The 16,666-nt window shown below is 44.4% G+C and overlaps 1 protein-coding gene across 4 annotated transcripts in view; it reads left to right on the top strand.

Annotated features, from left to right (window-relative positions):
• Positions 1 to 16,666, top strand: part of daam2 (dishevelled associated activator of morphogenesis 2) — a 698,379-nt gene that overhangs the window by 626,318 nt on the left and 55,395 nt on the right. For all 4 annotated transcript variants that reach the window (XM_072247466.1, XM_072247475.1, XM_072247485.1 and 1 more), the window contains exons 19-23: positions 1,141 to 1,229; positions 3,568 to 3,736; positions 7,794 to 7,901; positions 8,985 to 9,045; positions 15,726 to 15,857. In XM_072247466.1, the coding sequence (XP_072103567.1) occupies positions 1,141 to 1,229; positions 3,568 to 3,736; positions 7,794 to 7,901; positions 8,985 to 9,045; positions 15,726 to 15,857 (559 nt within the window). The remainder of the gene's footprint in view (positions 1 to 1,140; positions 1,230 to 3,567; positions 3,737 to 7,793; positions 7,902 to 8,984; positions 9,046 to 15,725; positions 15,858 to 16,666) is intronic.

The raw sequence follows: 16,666 nt of genomic DNA, 5'->3' as shown, positions 1-16,666 counted from the left end.
ATGAACTCTTCCTCTCTCTATGGATAAAGCTGGTCTGCTGAATATTTCCAGTGTTACATTGTTCTACAAGGAGCTGGCTTGGAGACCATGGAGCGTTTGGATTTCTTTACCTTGACGCTTCTATGATTCTATAAATAATGGAGATAGGAAGAAGGAAGAGTTGGAGAATCTCACTGAATAGTGATGCAGGATTTTAAATAAGGGCCAAGAGTTCTCTTACTGTACAGTAGAGTCTATTCTGGCTCCCAGCACAAAATTCCCATTGTCCCACTCCCCCATAGTCATAGAGTCTGAATATAAATATAAAATATTTTCCTGCCTGCTACTTCTCTACAGTGCAATGTTTGATGCTGTTGCAAGCACGTTTTCATTGGACCTGTACCTCACTGTGTTTGTGCAAATGGCAATAAATTCAACTTGACCAAAGTTACGAGGTCACACACCATGAAACAGGTCCTAAAGCATACACCATCCACTTTGACCATCATTCATCTATCTGCACCAATCCCATTTCTCTTCTTGCACCTTTCAGGGGTCTAAGTCACAAAGGGAGGTTGAATAAACAAAGTTTTATTCCCTGGAGCATAGGACATTGAGAGATGACCTGATAGACATAGAGTAAATGAAACTATGAGAGGTATAGACAGAGTAAGAGCACGTGGTCTTTTTCCCAGGAAAGCATGGTGCTGACAACAGGAGAGCGTAGGTTTAAGATCAGAGTCAAGAGGTTTAGAAAGGACATCAGGGGCAGCCTCTAGATGCAGAGCGTGGTGGATATTTGGAATGAGCTGCCAGAAATAGTGCTTGAGGCGGGTACATTAGCAACGTTAAAAACTAGCTGGATAATTCCATAGATAGTAGAGATTTAGAGGATTGTGGCCCAGGGCAACACAATCAACTTGGATGAGTTGGTCCTACTTTCTTGCTGTAAGACTCTCTGACTCGGTGATTTCTCAACCTTCTACCCTTTGTGCCTGCTGGTTACCAGCATCTGCTGTGAGGGAAGTTCGACCTCTCTGTTCACCACATGTACCTAGCAAAATTGTGAGCCCACTGCCTATGAACCCAAACCATTCCATTTTATCACCAGAGGCCCCCCACCAGTACAGATCTGATCTGGTTCTGTCCTTCAACCCACAGAATTGACCATTACCAGCAGCGCCTGCAGGCTTTATTCTTCAAGAAGAAGTTCGCAGAACGACTCGCAGAGGCAAAGCCGAAGATCGAAGGTAAGGCTGTCGAGAGGTCAGATTGAATAGTTAGGCAGTGAAACATTCTTCCGTACAGTTGTATCCGTCTGGCCAAATGCAAAGGTTCAGTCAGCCGTAGATCCTCACTTGCTGCTTGTTTCCCTAGAATAGTCAATGTAGGTACATTTTTAACAAGCAGTAAAATAGTACTCTGCTTCTTAAAAGGGCTGTGTCACAGGAGGGGAGCACAGTGGTGCAGCTGGGAGAGATCTTACCTCATGGTTACAGCAAGCCGGGTTCAATCCAAACATCTGGTGCTTCTGCTTGAAGTTTGCACGCTGTCCCTGCGACTGTGTGGGTTTCCCCAGTGTGCTCGAGTTTACTCCAAAACTCAAGTTCGTGCAAGTTCATAGGTTACTTTCCCACTGTATAAATTGCTCCTGGGGTACGGCTGGGTTGTGGAATCTGGGGGATGGTGGGTGGTTATTTGAAGAAAATGGATGGAAAATAAATTGCAGCTTGTGTAGTGAAAATAGATGCTTTATGATCAACGAAGATTCCATGAGCAAAAGGACTTGTTTCCATGCTGTTTTACTCTATAATTCTTAGCATTCCTTGATTGCTACATGATCTGGAGAAGTTGGGGGAGCTGATGGTGGGAATCAGTCAGGGAGAAGTATTGCAGCTGAGTCTGACATCAAGATTTTCTGTCACCTTTCCCATTCTATCCACAACAACTTCCGTATTTTTATATATACGTATGCATTCCGGGATCTGGATTCCATTGAAAAAGCCAGAATTTATTGTCTATGTCTAATTACCCTTGGGACGATGGTGGCGAAGCACCTGATACCCAAGCATTCCTTCTAGTAAACCTGCTTTGACCCTGTTGTTGGAAAGGGTGATCCCGGATGTAGGCCCAGTGATATTGAAAGACTATCAGCACTTCCAGGACAGGCAGTGTGTGACCCAGAGCAGTACCTGCTGGTGTTGCCGCTACCATTCTCCTTCTTCATGGGAGAGATAGATGGAATGGGAGGTGCTGTCAAATTAGCCCGAGTGAGTTAATACAGCACTATATTTTGTAGACAGCTCACAATGTACTCACACTACATAGATGATGGAGAAAATACAGTAGATGTTTAGAGTGGTTGGTTGATTTGTTTTTTTTTCTTACCACATAGAAGGAGGCTATGTACTCAGTCAGTACTGGCTGGCAGAGTAATCTGATCAGTCCCGTTCCCCCACATTGCCTTGAAACCCATTCTCGTTCATCTGCACATCAACTCCACCCTGAGTTTCTTACTACCCACATAGACTAGGAGCAATTTTGGCAATTCACAATACCCAGTTAATCTGCCATCCATGATTTTGTGATATGGGAAGAAACCAGAGGACCCGGGGAAACATGAGGTCATGGGAAGAACATGCAAACTCCACATAGACAAAATCCAAGGTCAAACCCACGTCACTGGAGCTGCAGGTTAGCAACACTACCTGCTCCACTGCTGTTCTGGCGCTTTGTACTGGATGATATAGACATTTCTAAGAGTTGTTGAGTTGAGGCTGCACTCATCCAGGCAAGTGGAGAACATGCCATGACACTCTTGACGTGCCTTGTAGGTGATGAAAAGGCCATGGGTGTCTGGAGGTACAAGCCACCACAGCATATCCAGCCTCCTGATGTACTCTTAGAGCCCTGATGAAGGTGAAGAACCAAAAAACAAGAGTTTAAAAGTATAACAGGAGCAAAAGGCATTTTACTGAATGGTATGCCGTAATATGACACGGTCCATGAAGTCCATGCCTTGGAAATGGATCTGAGTATCCTTGTAACTGAAAGAGGAAAAACTGACATACATCTGCTGCAAGAAAATTATGCCATAAAACCAGGCAGCAAGAAAACAAGCCCTTCACCTTATTGAGTCTGTGCTGACCATCAAGCCTGCATTTACATTAATCCTGCATTGGTGTAATTTTTATCCTTCCCACCTTCCCATTTACTGCTTTCTGATTCTACCTCTTGTACACTCAAGGGCAAATTACAGTGGCCAATTAACCTACCAAAATGTGCGTCTCTGGGGGAAGAACCTAGAGCACCCAGAGAAAAGCCATATAGTCACAAGGAAAGCATATAAATTCAACACAGACCACCAGAGGTCAGGATCTAATCTCGGGAACTGGAGCTATGAAATAACAGCTCTACCACTAGCAGTCACCAATTGTAATTCGGAAAGCAAATGGAATTTTGGCCTTTATTTATGTACAACATTATGCCAATTTCTGCTGATGGTCCTGTGGAAATTACAATCTAAATGTTGTTTTGCTGTGAAGAGCTGATCACGATGTATTTTGCTTTACCCGCTCCCAACTCCAGGAATTCTTCTGGCTTCCAAAGAGCTGTGTCAAAGCAAGAGGCTGAAGCAGCTGCTGGAGGTGGTGCTTGCCTTCGGGAACTACATGAACAAGGGCCAGAGGGGAAACGCTTTCGGCTTCAGGATTTCCAGCCTCAACAAGATCGGAGACACCAAGTCAAGCATTGACAGGTACTCCAGGAGCTGCCAGGGACAAAGCTTAACCTATGCTATTCAAAGATTGGTGAGGGAGTCTGCTGTGTGGCATTGAGGAGAAATTTATTGTCACAAGGATTGGGTAGAAATTGGTAAATTGGTTTATTATTGTCACATGTGCGATGAAAAATTTGTTTTGTATGTCATCCACACAGATCATTACATCGGAATCAGATGCCCTTAATTTTGTTGTTTGGCGGCAGCAATACACTGCAACACATTAAAAAACCATAAACTACAATAAGAAATATATTTTTTAAATTAAATTGAACAAGTAGTGCAAAAAGAGAGCAAAAGTAGTGAGACAGTGTTCATAGAAACATAGAAAATCTACAGCACAATACAGGCCCTTCGGCCCACAATGCTGTACAGATCATGTACTTACTTTAGAAATTACCTACGGTTACCCATAGCCCTCTAATTTTATAAGCTCCATGTACCTATCCAGGAGTCTCTTAAAAGACCCTATCGTATCTACCCCCACCACCATTGCCGGCAGCCCATTCCACGCACTCACCACTCTCTGTGTAAAAAACTTACCCCTAACATCTCCTCTGTACTATGCCCTCTCGTGTTAGCCATTTCAGGCCTGGGAAGAAGCCTCTGACTATCCACACAATCAATGCCTCTTATCATCTTATACACCTCTATCAGGTCACCTCTCAACCTCTGTCGCTCCAAGGAGAAAAGGCCAAGTTCACTCAACCTATTCTCATAAGGCATGCTCCCCGATCCAGGCAATATCCTTGTAAATCTCTTCTGCACCCTTTCTGTGGTTTCCACATCCTTCCTGTAGTGAGGTGACCAGAACTGAGCACCACACTCAACGTGGGGTCTGACCAAGGTCCTATATAGCTGCAACATTACCTCTCAGCTCTTCAACTCAATCCCATGGTTGATGAAGGCCAATGCACCGTAAGCCTTCTTAACCACAAAGTCAACCTGCACAGCAGCTTTGAGTGTCCTATGGACTCGGGCCCCAAGATCCCTCTGATCCTCCACAGTGCCAAGAGTCTGACCATTAATACTATATTCTGCCGTCATGTTTGATCTACCAAAATGAGCTACCTCGCACTTACCTGGGTTGAACTTCATCTGCCACTTCTCAGCCCAGTTTTGTATCCTATCAATGTCCCACTGTAACCTCTGACAGCCCTCCACACTATCCACAACACCCCCAACCTTTGTGTCATCAGCAAATTTACTAACCCATCCCTCCACTTCCTCATCCAGGTCATCTATAAAAATCACAAAGAGTAGGGGTCCCAGAACAGATCCCCGAGGCACACCACTGGTCACCGACCTCCATGCAGAATATAACCCATCTACAAACACTTTTTGCCTTTTGTGAGCAAACCAATTCTAGACGCACAAAGCAAGGTCCCCTTGGATCCTATGCCTCCTTACTTTCTCAATAAGCCTTGCATGGGGTACCCTATTAAATGCCTTTCTGAAATCCATATACACTACATCTACTGCTCTACCTTCAACAATGTGTTTGGTCACATCCTCAAAAAATATGTTGGTTCATTGTCCATTCAGAAATCAGATGGAAGAGGGGAAGAAGCTGTTCCTAAAACATTGACTGTGTGTCTTCAGGCTTCTGTACCTCAGCTTTGATGGTAGTAATAAGAAGAGAGCATGCCCTGGATGATGGGGGTCTTTAATGATGGATGCTGCCTTTTTGAGATATTGCCTTTTGAAGATATCCTCATTGCTGAGGTGGCTAGTTCCCAGAGAGTTTGCAACCCTCTGCAGTTTATTTCCAATCCTGCATAGTGACTTCTTCATATCAGACAGTAAAGCAACGAGTCAGGATATTTTCCACTGTACCTCCTGACATCTTTGGTGAACAAATCTCCTCAAACCCCTAATGAAATATAGCCACTTATTCGGGTAGATGGAGCTCATCAGCCTGGGAAGGCAGTCCATCTAAGAGAGAGAAAACTCTGATTTCAAACCTCCACTGCCTTGCCGCCATACCCACTCATGGAAAAGGCTTCGGGAGTAAACCCCAAGGACAAATCCGGAGCTGGAGTCCCTAAGGCAGTCCGACGTTGCCTTCAACCTCATTCTGGCAACTCCTGTGACGACACTGGTGCCAAGCTGTATCAACCCATCCCCTTCCCTTGGACAACATCGGTGTCGTGGAGAGGGGAGACTTGCTGCATGGGCAACTGCCGGTCTTCCATACAACCTTGCCCAGGCCTGAGCCCTGGAGACCTTCCAGGTGCAGATCCATGGTCTCGCAAGACTATCGGATGCCACCTATGTGCCGCCTTCATAATTGCATCAGCATCTTGGACCCAGAATAGATCTTCAAAGATGATGACACCCTGGGACTTGAAACTGTTCACTCTCTCCACTTCTGATCCCTTGATGAGGACTGGTGTGTGTTTCCTTGACTTCCCTTTCCGGAAGTCCACAATCAATTCCTTGGTCTTTCTGATGTTGAGTGCAAGGTTGATGTTGTGACACCACTCTACCAGCTGATCAGTGTCACTCCTGTACGCCTCCTTGTTACCATCTGAAATTCTGCCAACAATACCTGTGTCATCAGTAAATTTATCAATAGCATTTGAGCTGTGGGAAAAGAGAGAGTAGAACAGCAGGCTCAGCATGTAGCCTTGAGGTGTGTCAGTACTGATTATCAGCAAGGAGATGTTACTTCCAATCCACACTGACTGTGGTCTTCCAGTGAGGAAGTCAAGAATCCAGTTGTCGAGGGAGATACAGAAGCCCTGTTTTGAAGATTGTTGATTAGTACTGAGGGGAAGACAGTATTGAACCTGGAGCTGTAATCAATAAACAGCAGCCTGACATAGGTATTGCTTTTGTCCAGGTGGTTGATCACATCAGTGCATTGAGGTAGTACAAAGGAAAAGCAATAATACAACACAAAATATAGTGCTACAGTTACAGAGAAAGTACATTGCAGGCAGGCTTTAAGATGCAAGGCCATAACAAGGCAGATTGTTAGGTCAAGAGTCCACCTTGGCATACAAGGAGACCAGAATGCGGAAGTTCTTGCAACAAGGAGTTGCTACAGTAGATATCAGATGGTCTTTAAAGAGAAACTGGGTATACTGAAGAAGGGGTATGGGGAAGATAGTAGAGGCTGGGCCAAATACCTTGTTTCTGTCCACAGATTTCTGCACCTTCCTCTCACTATAAATTGACTAATATTGTTCTGCAGGTACAGGAGTTGATCATTTCCTCGAATGCGTGTCTGGGAGGAAGCTACTGAGTTCTCCAGAACTAATATGGAATGCTACTGTTCCCTCAATTCCAGGACATTTGTTTGCTTATTCTGTTCACTTACCTTCCTCTTTGGAGCCTCATCCTGTTCCCTCTTCCCATTTTCATCAGAGCCAAAGACAGGGCTCAAATTACTAACAATGTTAAGTACCTCGGTAAAGTCACCCCACAGTCTGCACTGGTGAAGATAAGCTTAGAGCCAATAACTTCAATCAATAGCTCCTATATCCAGCACTTGTGCAGAGAGGACATTTGCTTTGGGGAAAATGAGTTAAATCAAGGCAGAGACGCAAAAGACTGTCGATGCTGGAAGTCTAGAGCAACACACAAAAAAGCACTGAGGGAACTCAGCAGGTCAGGCAGCATCTATGGAGGGAAAAGGACCTTCTGGGTCCTGAAACATCAGCTGTCCATTTCCTTCCACAGATGCTGCCATCCACTGAGTTCATCCAGTCCTTTCGAGTATTGCTCCAGTTAAAAACAAAATGTGTAATCCTGGATCTCTGCATGTTATTTTCATTAGAAGCCTGCCGAATGCATGTCTCTCTGACCAATCATTTCGGCCTTTGGTTGCACCTCGATCTTCTTCTCAGGTCCCGCACACATGGGTAATTTCTGTTGATGGTTGGTGCTTAATAAACTTAGGTATGAAAGAAATATCGTGTAAGGTATAGGTGTAGGTGCAGGAGGTGATTATTTCCTCGAATGGGTGTGTGGGACGAAGCTATTGAGTTCTCCGAACTAATATGGAATACTACTGTTCTCTCAATTCCAGGAGCATCACACTGTTACATTATCTGATCATGATATTTGAAAAGAGCTACCCAGAGATCCTCAACATCCATTTAGATTTACTCCATGTACCAGAGGCAGCCAAAGTCAAGTAAGTGGCCTGATAAAATGGCTATCACATAACCAGCTCATGTGGCCTTATTCGCTGTATTTTTTGCTCATTGTCACATGTACAAAGATGTCCATGCACAAATGTACACAGGTATATTCGCACAATTTTGTACCGATGTGCATGCATTTTGGCAAGCAAGGGCGCAGCGAGTAGAGCTGCTACCTCCCAGCAGCAGACAGCTGGGTTCGATGCTGACTCTGTTGCTGTCGATGTGGGGTTTGTATGTTCTCCCTGTGACTGCATGAATTTCCTCTGGGTGCTCTGATTTCCTCCCGTGTTCCAAAGATGTGGGGGCTCGTAGGCTAATTTTTCCACTGTAATTTCTCCCCGGTGCGTAAGTGAAAGGCTGAATCTGAGAGGATTTGATTGGAATGAGTGTGAACGGGTGGATGGTGATCAGCATGGGTGGATTGAAGTGCAGACACTGCATAAAGATATGTATGCATACTTGCATGCACAGAAACATCCACATGTACGCACGGTAGGGAAGATCATGCACCCGTGAGACATACACAGATTTACACACGCACGCACACATACACGCACACACACACAAACACACACACACACACACACACACACACACACACACACACACACACACACACACACACATGCACACACCCCTCACATTCACACCATAATCTTGTAAATGCACATGGAGCCACGCAGAGACACACTTATGGATGGTTATGTATTGAAATCATAGTTCAGAGACTGATCTGTCAATCAAATTACATACTGAAGCAGTGACCTCATCTGGTCTCTTGGAACAGATGCTAAAGTCATGGCAGTTTTTCAGAGGTGACCAAGTGAGTTATCCATGGTGTCCAGGCCAACAGCAATCTCTCAAATGATAGTACTTAGCTAGGGGGGGAATGAAACCTTGTGATAATTTGTGATTAAGTAAAAGATTTCACACTTTTTGACCGCTGACCTTCATTCATACAGAAGATGTATTAAATTGTGCGGAGGATTCTTGGGAATGGGTGCGGCATTTGGAACTGTAAGCACAGTTTGACTCTCTTTCTGAGTTTAATTAATTACATTTATTTCACACAGTCTGGCAGAACTGGACAAAGAGATAAACAATCTAAAGAATGGATTGAAGGCTTTGGAATCTGTAAGTATCACCTGCCCAGTTTTATAGAATAAACATACTGTATATAACAAATGTTAGTTCTGATGAATGGTCTTAGACTTGAAGAGTTAATTGCTACTCTTTCCACAGGTGCAGCCTAGTTTTTCCATCATTTTCTGTTATTATTTCAACCCCCCAGTGGCTGTAGTAGTTCGGTTTTATTTGGCTTTGGGATGTGGATCTGGCTGTCAGTGCCACATTTATTGTTTGAATTTACAGTAATTTTGTCCCAGAATTAAAGAGAATCACATTGGTGGGTCTGAGTCATATAAACAATGGTTTATTTTCTCCCCAAAGCATATTAATGATTTGGATGGGTTTTTACAACAATTCAGTTGCTGCCACTATGGATACCAACTTTTCAATCCAGATTTATTCAGTTTAATTGCAGTTCTCTAGTTGCTGCAGGAAGATGCGAACTTGTGTTCCTATCTCAGGCCTATGAACTGGGCATGATCCACACAAAAGGCAATTGGGCTTGGCCATTCATGTGGCAACACTCTGAATACACAACTGCAGGGAAAAGTTCCTATGGCTCCAGGAATGTATAAACCTCTGGCTTGTAACCAAGCAGCATTGGTCCATGTGTCATAGCTCCTGATCCATGGCCATCTGGAGACTCTCTGCAGCCTCTGTGATAGTCCTGATGGCTCTTTTTCTTTGCAGTCTCCATAATGCCCATGCGAGAGTAGGTCCTGCACAGCAAGCAGGCAGCAAAACCTGTACACCCCATCTCCATAGGCTCACATCATGCCCGCTACCCCTGTCTCTGTCACTGCTCTACCAGCTCCCAGTATTTAGCTTTCTTACATTCAAACACCTCCTCAATCCGGTCTCCCTAAGAAACTGTCAGTTCTAACATGACCATCTGCTTTGAGGTTACGGACTGATTGACCCTGTTAGGCCTCAGGGATGATGATGCAATGAAGTCAGGGAATTGCTTGCCAAGATCGACTTTCAGTTGCCAGTCAGATGCTATCTTGTGGACTACTGGTGTTTAGAACTATCCAAGCAGAAGTATTGTTGTCTATCCTTACTTACTGTTAGTCAAGAAGTCTTCTTGTATTTTGTGTCTTGAAGATGTAGCATTTGACTTGAATTTAAAGAACCCTGGAAGGAATCCCAGTTTTGAGTTAGTGTTGTGACAGGAAGGTATAAGAATTTTTGATTTTAAAAAAAATATGAATAGGAAATTCACATAATTTAAAAAAAAGTCATTGCATTTTCTATAGTATGTATAAGGGAGGAAGTCTATAAGAGAGCTGCTCAGATTTGTTGTAACTGAGTTTGAATTTTTTAGCTTATGTGTAATACCAGGGAGCTCTAGGTATCTCTTTCTGCTTCTAGAGGCTGCTGCAGTCAGCACAGGAATGTATCTTGTTTACATGCCTGATGTCCTATCTGTGTTGGTGAAGTAGATTTATCAGAGTAGTGAACAACAGGAATGCAAATATGAGTGTGACCCTCTCCAATTACTGATGAACTCATTGGCTTGATTTAGACTGTGGTCATTGGGTGGGGCTGCTGTGGAAATGAGTTTGAAACATGAGAAAAAAATATTTTCGTCCCATCTCACTGCATTGCAACAGGACCTGGGTGTACATGTCTCAGGATACCCAAAGGCAGCAGCACAGATAGATAACGTCAGCGAGTCCTAAATTCAGAATCAGAATCAGGTTTATTATCACCGGCATGTGATGTGAAATTTGTTAACTTAGCAGCAGCAGTTCAATGCAATACATAATCCAGCAGAGAGAGAGAAAAAAAAATAAATAAAATAATAATAATAAACAAATCAATTACGTATATTGAGTAGACTGAAAAAACGTGCAAAAACAGAAATACTGTATATTAAAAAAAAGTGAGGTAGTTTCCAAAGATTCAATGTCTATTTAGGAATGGGATGGCAAAGAGGAAGAAGCTGTTCCTGAATCACTGAGTGTGTGCCTTCAGGCTTCTGTACCTCCTACCTGATGGTAACAGTGAGAAAAGGGCATGCCCTGGGTGCTGGGGGTCCTTAATAATGGATGCTACCTTTCTGAGACGCCGCTCCCTGAAGGTGTCCTGGGTACTTTGTAAGCTAGTACCCAAGATGGAGCTGACTAGATTTACAACCTTCTGCAGATTCTTTCAGTCCCGTGCAGTAGCTCCTCCATACCAGACAGTGATGCAGCCTGTCAGAATGCTCTCCACAGTACAACTATAGAAGTTTTTGAGTGTATTTGTTGACATGCCAAATCTCTTCAAACTCATAATAAAGTTTAGCCTCTGTCTTGCCTTCTTTATAACTACATTGATGTGTTGGGACCAGGTTAGATCCTCAGAGATCTTGACACCCAGGAACTTAGAACTGCTCACTCTCTCCACTTCTGATCCCTCTATGAGGATTGGTATATGTTCCTTCATCTTACCCTTCCTGAAGTCCACAATCAGCTCTTTCATCTTACTGACGTTGAGTGCCAGGTTGTTGCTGCGGCACCACTCCACTAGTTGGCATATCTCACTCCTGTACGCCCTCACGTCACCACCTGAGATTCTACCAACAGTGGTTATATCGTCAGCAAATTTGTAGATGGTATTTGAGCTATGCTAGCCACACGGTCATGTGTATATAGAGATAGAGAGTAGAGCAGTGAGCTAAGCACACACTCCTGAGGTACACCAGTGTTGATCATCAGCGAGGAGGAGATGTTTTCACCAATCTGCACAGATTGTGGTCTTCTGGTTTGGAAGTTGAGGATCCAGTTGCAGAGGGAGGTACAGAGGCCCAGGTTCTGTAACTTCTCAATCAGGATTGTGGGAATGATGGTATTAAATGCTGAGCTATAGTCAATAAACAGCATCCTGACGTAGGTGTTTGTGTTGTCCAGGTGGTCTAAAGCCATGTGGACAGCCATTGAGATTGCATCTGCTGTTGACCTATTGTGACGATAGGCAAATTGCAATGGGTCCAGGTCCTTGCTGAGGCAAGAGTTCAGTCTAGTCATAAAGTCATGACCAACCTCTCAAAAGCATTTCATCACTGCTGATGTGAGTGCTACCGGGCGATAGTCATTAAGGCAGCCCATTATTCTTCTTAGGCACTGGTATAATTGTTGTCCTTTTGAAGCAAGTGGGAACTTCCAGCAGTAGCAGTGAGAGTTTGAAAATGTCCTTGAATACTCCTGCTAGTTGGTTGGCACAGGTTTGGAAGAGTTGGATTTCATCGCCATTATCTTCTTTCCCTTCACAGTGGCCCGCATGATAGAGACAGTGATCCATGCTTTCTTATTATATGAAATCCATAATTTTGTCAGGAAACAAAAACAGTATTTTATCTGAACACTGAGAGATTCCAGAGCCCTGGGGGTCCTAATGAGTGATGCATAAACAACCAGTATATATACAGAATATTTAGTTATTAGAAACATAGAGAACCTATGGCACAATGCAGGCCCTTCGGCCCACAAAGCTGTGCTAAACATGTCCCTACCTTAGAACTACTTAGGCTTTACCCATAGCCCTCTATTTTTCAAAGCTCCATGTAGCCATTCAGGAGTCTCTTAAAAGACCCTTTCGTTTCCGCCGCCGCCAGCAGCCCATTCCACGCACTCACCACTCTCTGCGTAAAAAAACTTACCCCTGACATCTCCTCTGTACCTGCTTCCAAGCACCTTAAAACTAAGCCCTCTCATGCTAGCCATTTCAACCCTGGGAAAAAGCCTCTGACTATCCACATGATCAATGCCTCTCATCATCTTGTACACCTCTATCCGGTCACCTCTCATCCTCCGTCGCTCCAAGGAGAAAAGGCCGAGTTCACTCAACCTATTTTCATAAAGCATGCTCCCCAATCCAGGCAACATCCTTGTAATTCTCCTCTGCGCCCTTTTTATGGTTTCCACGTCCTTCTTGTAGTGAGGCAACCAGAACTGAGCACAGTACTCCAAGTGGGGTCTGACGAGGGTCCTATATAGCTGCAACATTACCTCTCAGCTCCTAAATTCAATTCCACGATTGATGAAGGCCAATGCACCATATGCCTTCTTAACCACAGAGTCAACCTGCATGGCAGCTTTGAGTGTCCTATGGACTCGGACCCCAAGATCCCTCTGATACTCCACACTGCCAAGAGTCTTACCATTAATGCTATATTGCTATATTCTGCCATCATATTTGACCTACCAAAATGAACCACCTCACACTTATCTGGGTTGAACTCCCATCTGCCACTTCTCAGCCCAGTTTTTCATCCTATCAATGTCCCATTGTAACCTTTGACAGCCCTCCACAACACCCCAACCTTTGTGTCATCAGCAAATTTACTAACCCATCCCTCCACTTCCTCATCCAGGTCATTTATAAAAATCGAAACGAGTAGGGGTCCCAGAACAGATCCCTGAGGCACACCACTGGTCATTGGCTTCCATGCAGAATATGACCCGTCTACAACCACTCCTTGCCTTCTGTGGGCAAACCAGTTCCAAATCCACAAAGCAATGTCCTCTTGGATCCCATGCCCCCTTACTTCTCAATAAGCCTTGCATGGGGTATCTTATCAAATGCTTTGCTGAAATCCATATACACTACACCTACTGCTCTACCTTCATCAATGTGTTTAGTCACATCCTCAAAAAATTCATTCAGGCTCGTAAGGCATGACCTGCCTTTGACATAGCCATGCTAACTTTTCCTAATCATATTATGCCTCTCCAAATGTTCATAAATCCTGCCTCTCAGGATCTTCTCCATCAACTTACCAACTACTGAAGTGAGACTCACTGGTCTATAATTTTCTGGGCTATCCCTACTCCCTTTATCATGAAGGAAAATGAATTAAAAGATAGGGAAATTATGCTTAAGTTATAAAGGGCATTGGTGAGACCACATCTGGACCACTGTTCATTATAAGTAAGGATTTTAATGTGCTGGAAGCAGTTCAGAGAAGGCTTAGTGGACTAGCTGCTGGAGAAGGTGGGTTGACTTATGAGGAAATACTGAATTGCAAGAACTTTATAAGGATGAGAGGGAACTTGACCGAAACATACAAGACCCAAGAGGATCTTGACACAGCAGATGTAGAGAGGATATCTCCACTTGTAGGAGAATCTAGAACTGGGAGCGATTGTTTAAAAATAAGGAATTGCCTATTAAAGACATGGTTAAGAGGATCTTTTTTTCTCTCCCAGAGGGTTGGGAGTCTTCGAAACATGCTCCCTTAAAGAGGAATTGGAAGCAGCTTTTTGAACCGATGGTGATAAGGAAAAGCTGAAAGTTTACCAAGGTTGGGGAGATTGGGTTGAAGGTACAATAAGAGTGGTTAGATCCTGTATCCGCTCAGCAAAGCTGGGCAGGGGTCTGAAACTCTTCTGCGCTAGTTAGGTGCTTAGTGGCACAGCTCGTTGAGCCACTGCCTCACAGTTCCACTGACCAAAGTCCAATTCTGAGCTCAGGCATTGTCTGTGTAGAGTTTAGGAGTTCACCCTGTAACCTTGTGGACTTCATTTGGGTGCTCCAATTTCCTTCCGCTGTTAATTGGGTGCTGTAAATTGCCACTCAATCAAAAACAGTCAAAAACCAAACAGAATGCGGGGAGTAAAAAAAGAAAATGGATTACCTAGAGTGTAAGTGGATGGCTGATGCTCCGTGCGGACACAGTTATCTGAACAGCCTGCTTTCGTGCTGTATCTCTCTGACTGGAGATGCAGCTACTAGGTTTGCTTGATCAAAGTATCTTTCATTCCTACTCAGATAAGAGCCTGAAGCTCAGCTGGGTCTGGAGCAGCACGTGCAGCAGTAACTGTTGAACCCATGTAATGAAATGTAATTACATTAAAGAGCTTTCAGCTCACAGTAGATAGGAAGATGCACACAGGATGTGGCTGGAACCTAATGGAGTGGGTGTATGCAGACATGTTGCACTGATTCCCTAGTCTGATAAGCAGTGGCTTTGCTTTAGCACGGGATGCCGGGGTCTTAGGGCTCATCCTAATTCCAATCGAAAAATGAGTGGGAATGCCCACTGGGGCATGCAATCCCTTTAGGAGGATACTGGCAGACAAACTCTTTATTTGACCGTTGGTCTGACAGTGAGCCTACACTTAAGTGGGGAGGCAGAATTATCTGCTTCCCGGGAGAGGTTTCATGTCACCTTTAATGGGGTAATTCTTCTCATCAGGATGGTGAGACATTCCCTTTGTTGAAGGATTGTCAGTCTCCTATTTAATGATTGGAAAAGGAGAGGTCCCCTTTAATAGAGTGGGGAGAGGTACAAAAGGTGAAGCTTCCTTCCTTGTTTAAGAAAGCAGCCATTCAGCCCATTGGATTCATGACAATTCCAGCTGAGTAATCCTGTCAGCCCCACAGCCTTCCCTTTGCCCCTAACCCTGCTTTTTTTTTCTCTCGTGTCTCCATCACTTTTCCTTTTGATTCATTTTTCCACTGGCCAATGCTGAAGGGTAATCTCCAGCACACAGTTAACTTACCAGCACATCTTTAGGAGTGGGAGTCCCCAGGTGGCCACAGGGAGAACATGCAAACTCCACACAGACAGTGCCCTAGGTCGGGACTGAACCTGGTTCTCTGGAGCTACCTGGTAGAGTTACTTGCTGCATCACTGTTCCGCTTTGTGCTGTAGAATAGAAATACTCCTCATGACCCTCTCCTTCCCTTCATCCCTCCAGGAGCTGGACTACCAGAAAAGCCGCATACGGAGCCCTGAGGACAAGTTTATTCCAGTCATGAGCGACTTCATTACTGTTGCCAGCTTCAGCTTTTCTGAGATGGAGGACCTTTTGGCTGAGGCGAAAGACAAGGTAGGCAAACATTTGGGGGGTGTAACCCATCTGCCCATTCTCTCTGCTGACTTGCCACCTGGTGAGTGAAGAGTCGGCCATCTCGCTTCCACTTCCTTTTATCACCGGTGTCGGGCCACAGACTGGTCAATGTTGGTAGCCGGTTCCATTTTAAAGTATTTACTGCTGATGGGACTGCGGACATATAGTGAGACTATTCTAAGGGTTTAAGTACTGACAGTGAGACTGTTTTAAGTGATGGGGAGACTCTCTGTTAAACAAGGGTCTGTCAATGAGAACACTCAGGTAACAGGAAACCTATTGGTGAGTCCCCCAGATGTTCGTAGTTAACAGGGATTCTAGTGCTAAGGCCCTTGTTAAACAAGGGTCTGATAATCAGATCACTCAGTTAACAGAGGACCTGTCACTGAGATTCCCTCGTACACAAAATCATATCATTCAATTAGCAGTGGATCTGATGGTAGGATTTTGTGGAGTCTTAAGGCAAACCTCTTTATTTGGATCCTAAGAGAGGTGTGATTTTGAGCCCCTTTTCCCATTGGTTAGGATTACCAGAGAACCCGTATGCCTGCCCTTACTGAGCTCACTCTGTGAGAATCTGAGCACTGAGCTACTGACGGCCATTTATCCCCATCAGCAGTACAGGAGCGCGTTTTAGAAAGCCCAGTATTGGAGTAGCCTGTGGACTACCTACTGGCTTGGAAGCAGGCCTCAGTAAAGACAACCCTGACAAGTGCTCTTCAGTGTTAGCAGGAACTTTGTTGTCTAAGGCTTCATATTAGACCTGGAAGGAGAAGAAGGAGAGAGCC

The sequence above is a fragment of the Mobula birostris genome, chromosome 2 (assembly GCF_030028105.1).
Source record: "Mobula birostris isolate sMobBir1 chromosome 2, sMobBir1.hap1, whole genome shotgun sequence".
In the NCBI taxonomy this organism is placed as follows: Eukaryota; Metazoa; Chordata; class Chondrichthyes; order Myliobatiformes; family Myliobatidae; genus Mobula; species Mobula birostris.
This window is presented reverse-complemented; position numbering and strand designations above follow the sequence as displayed.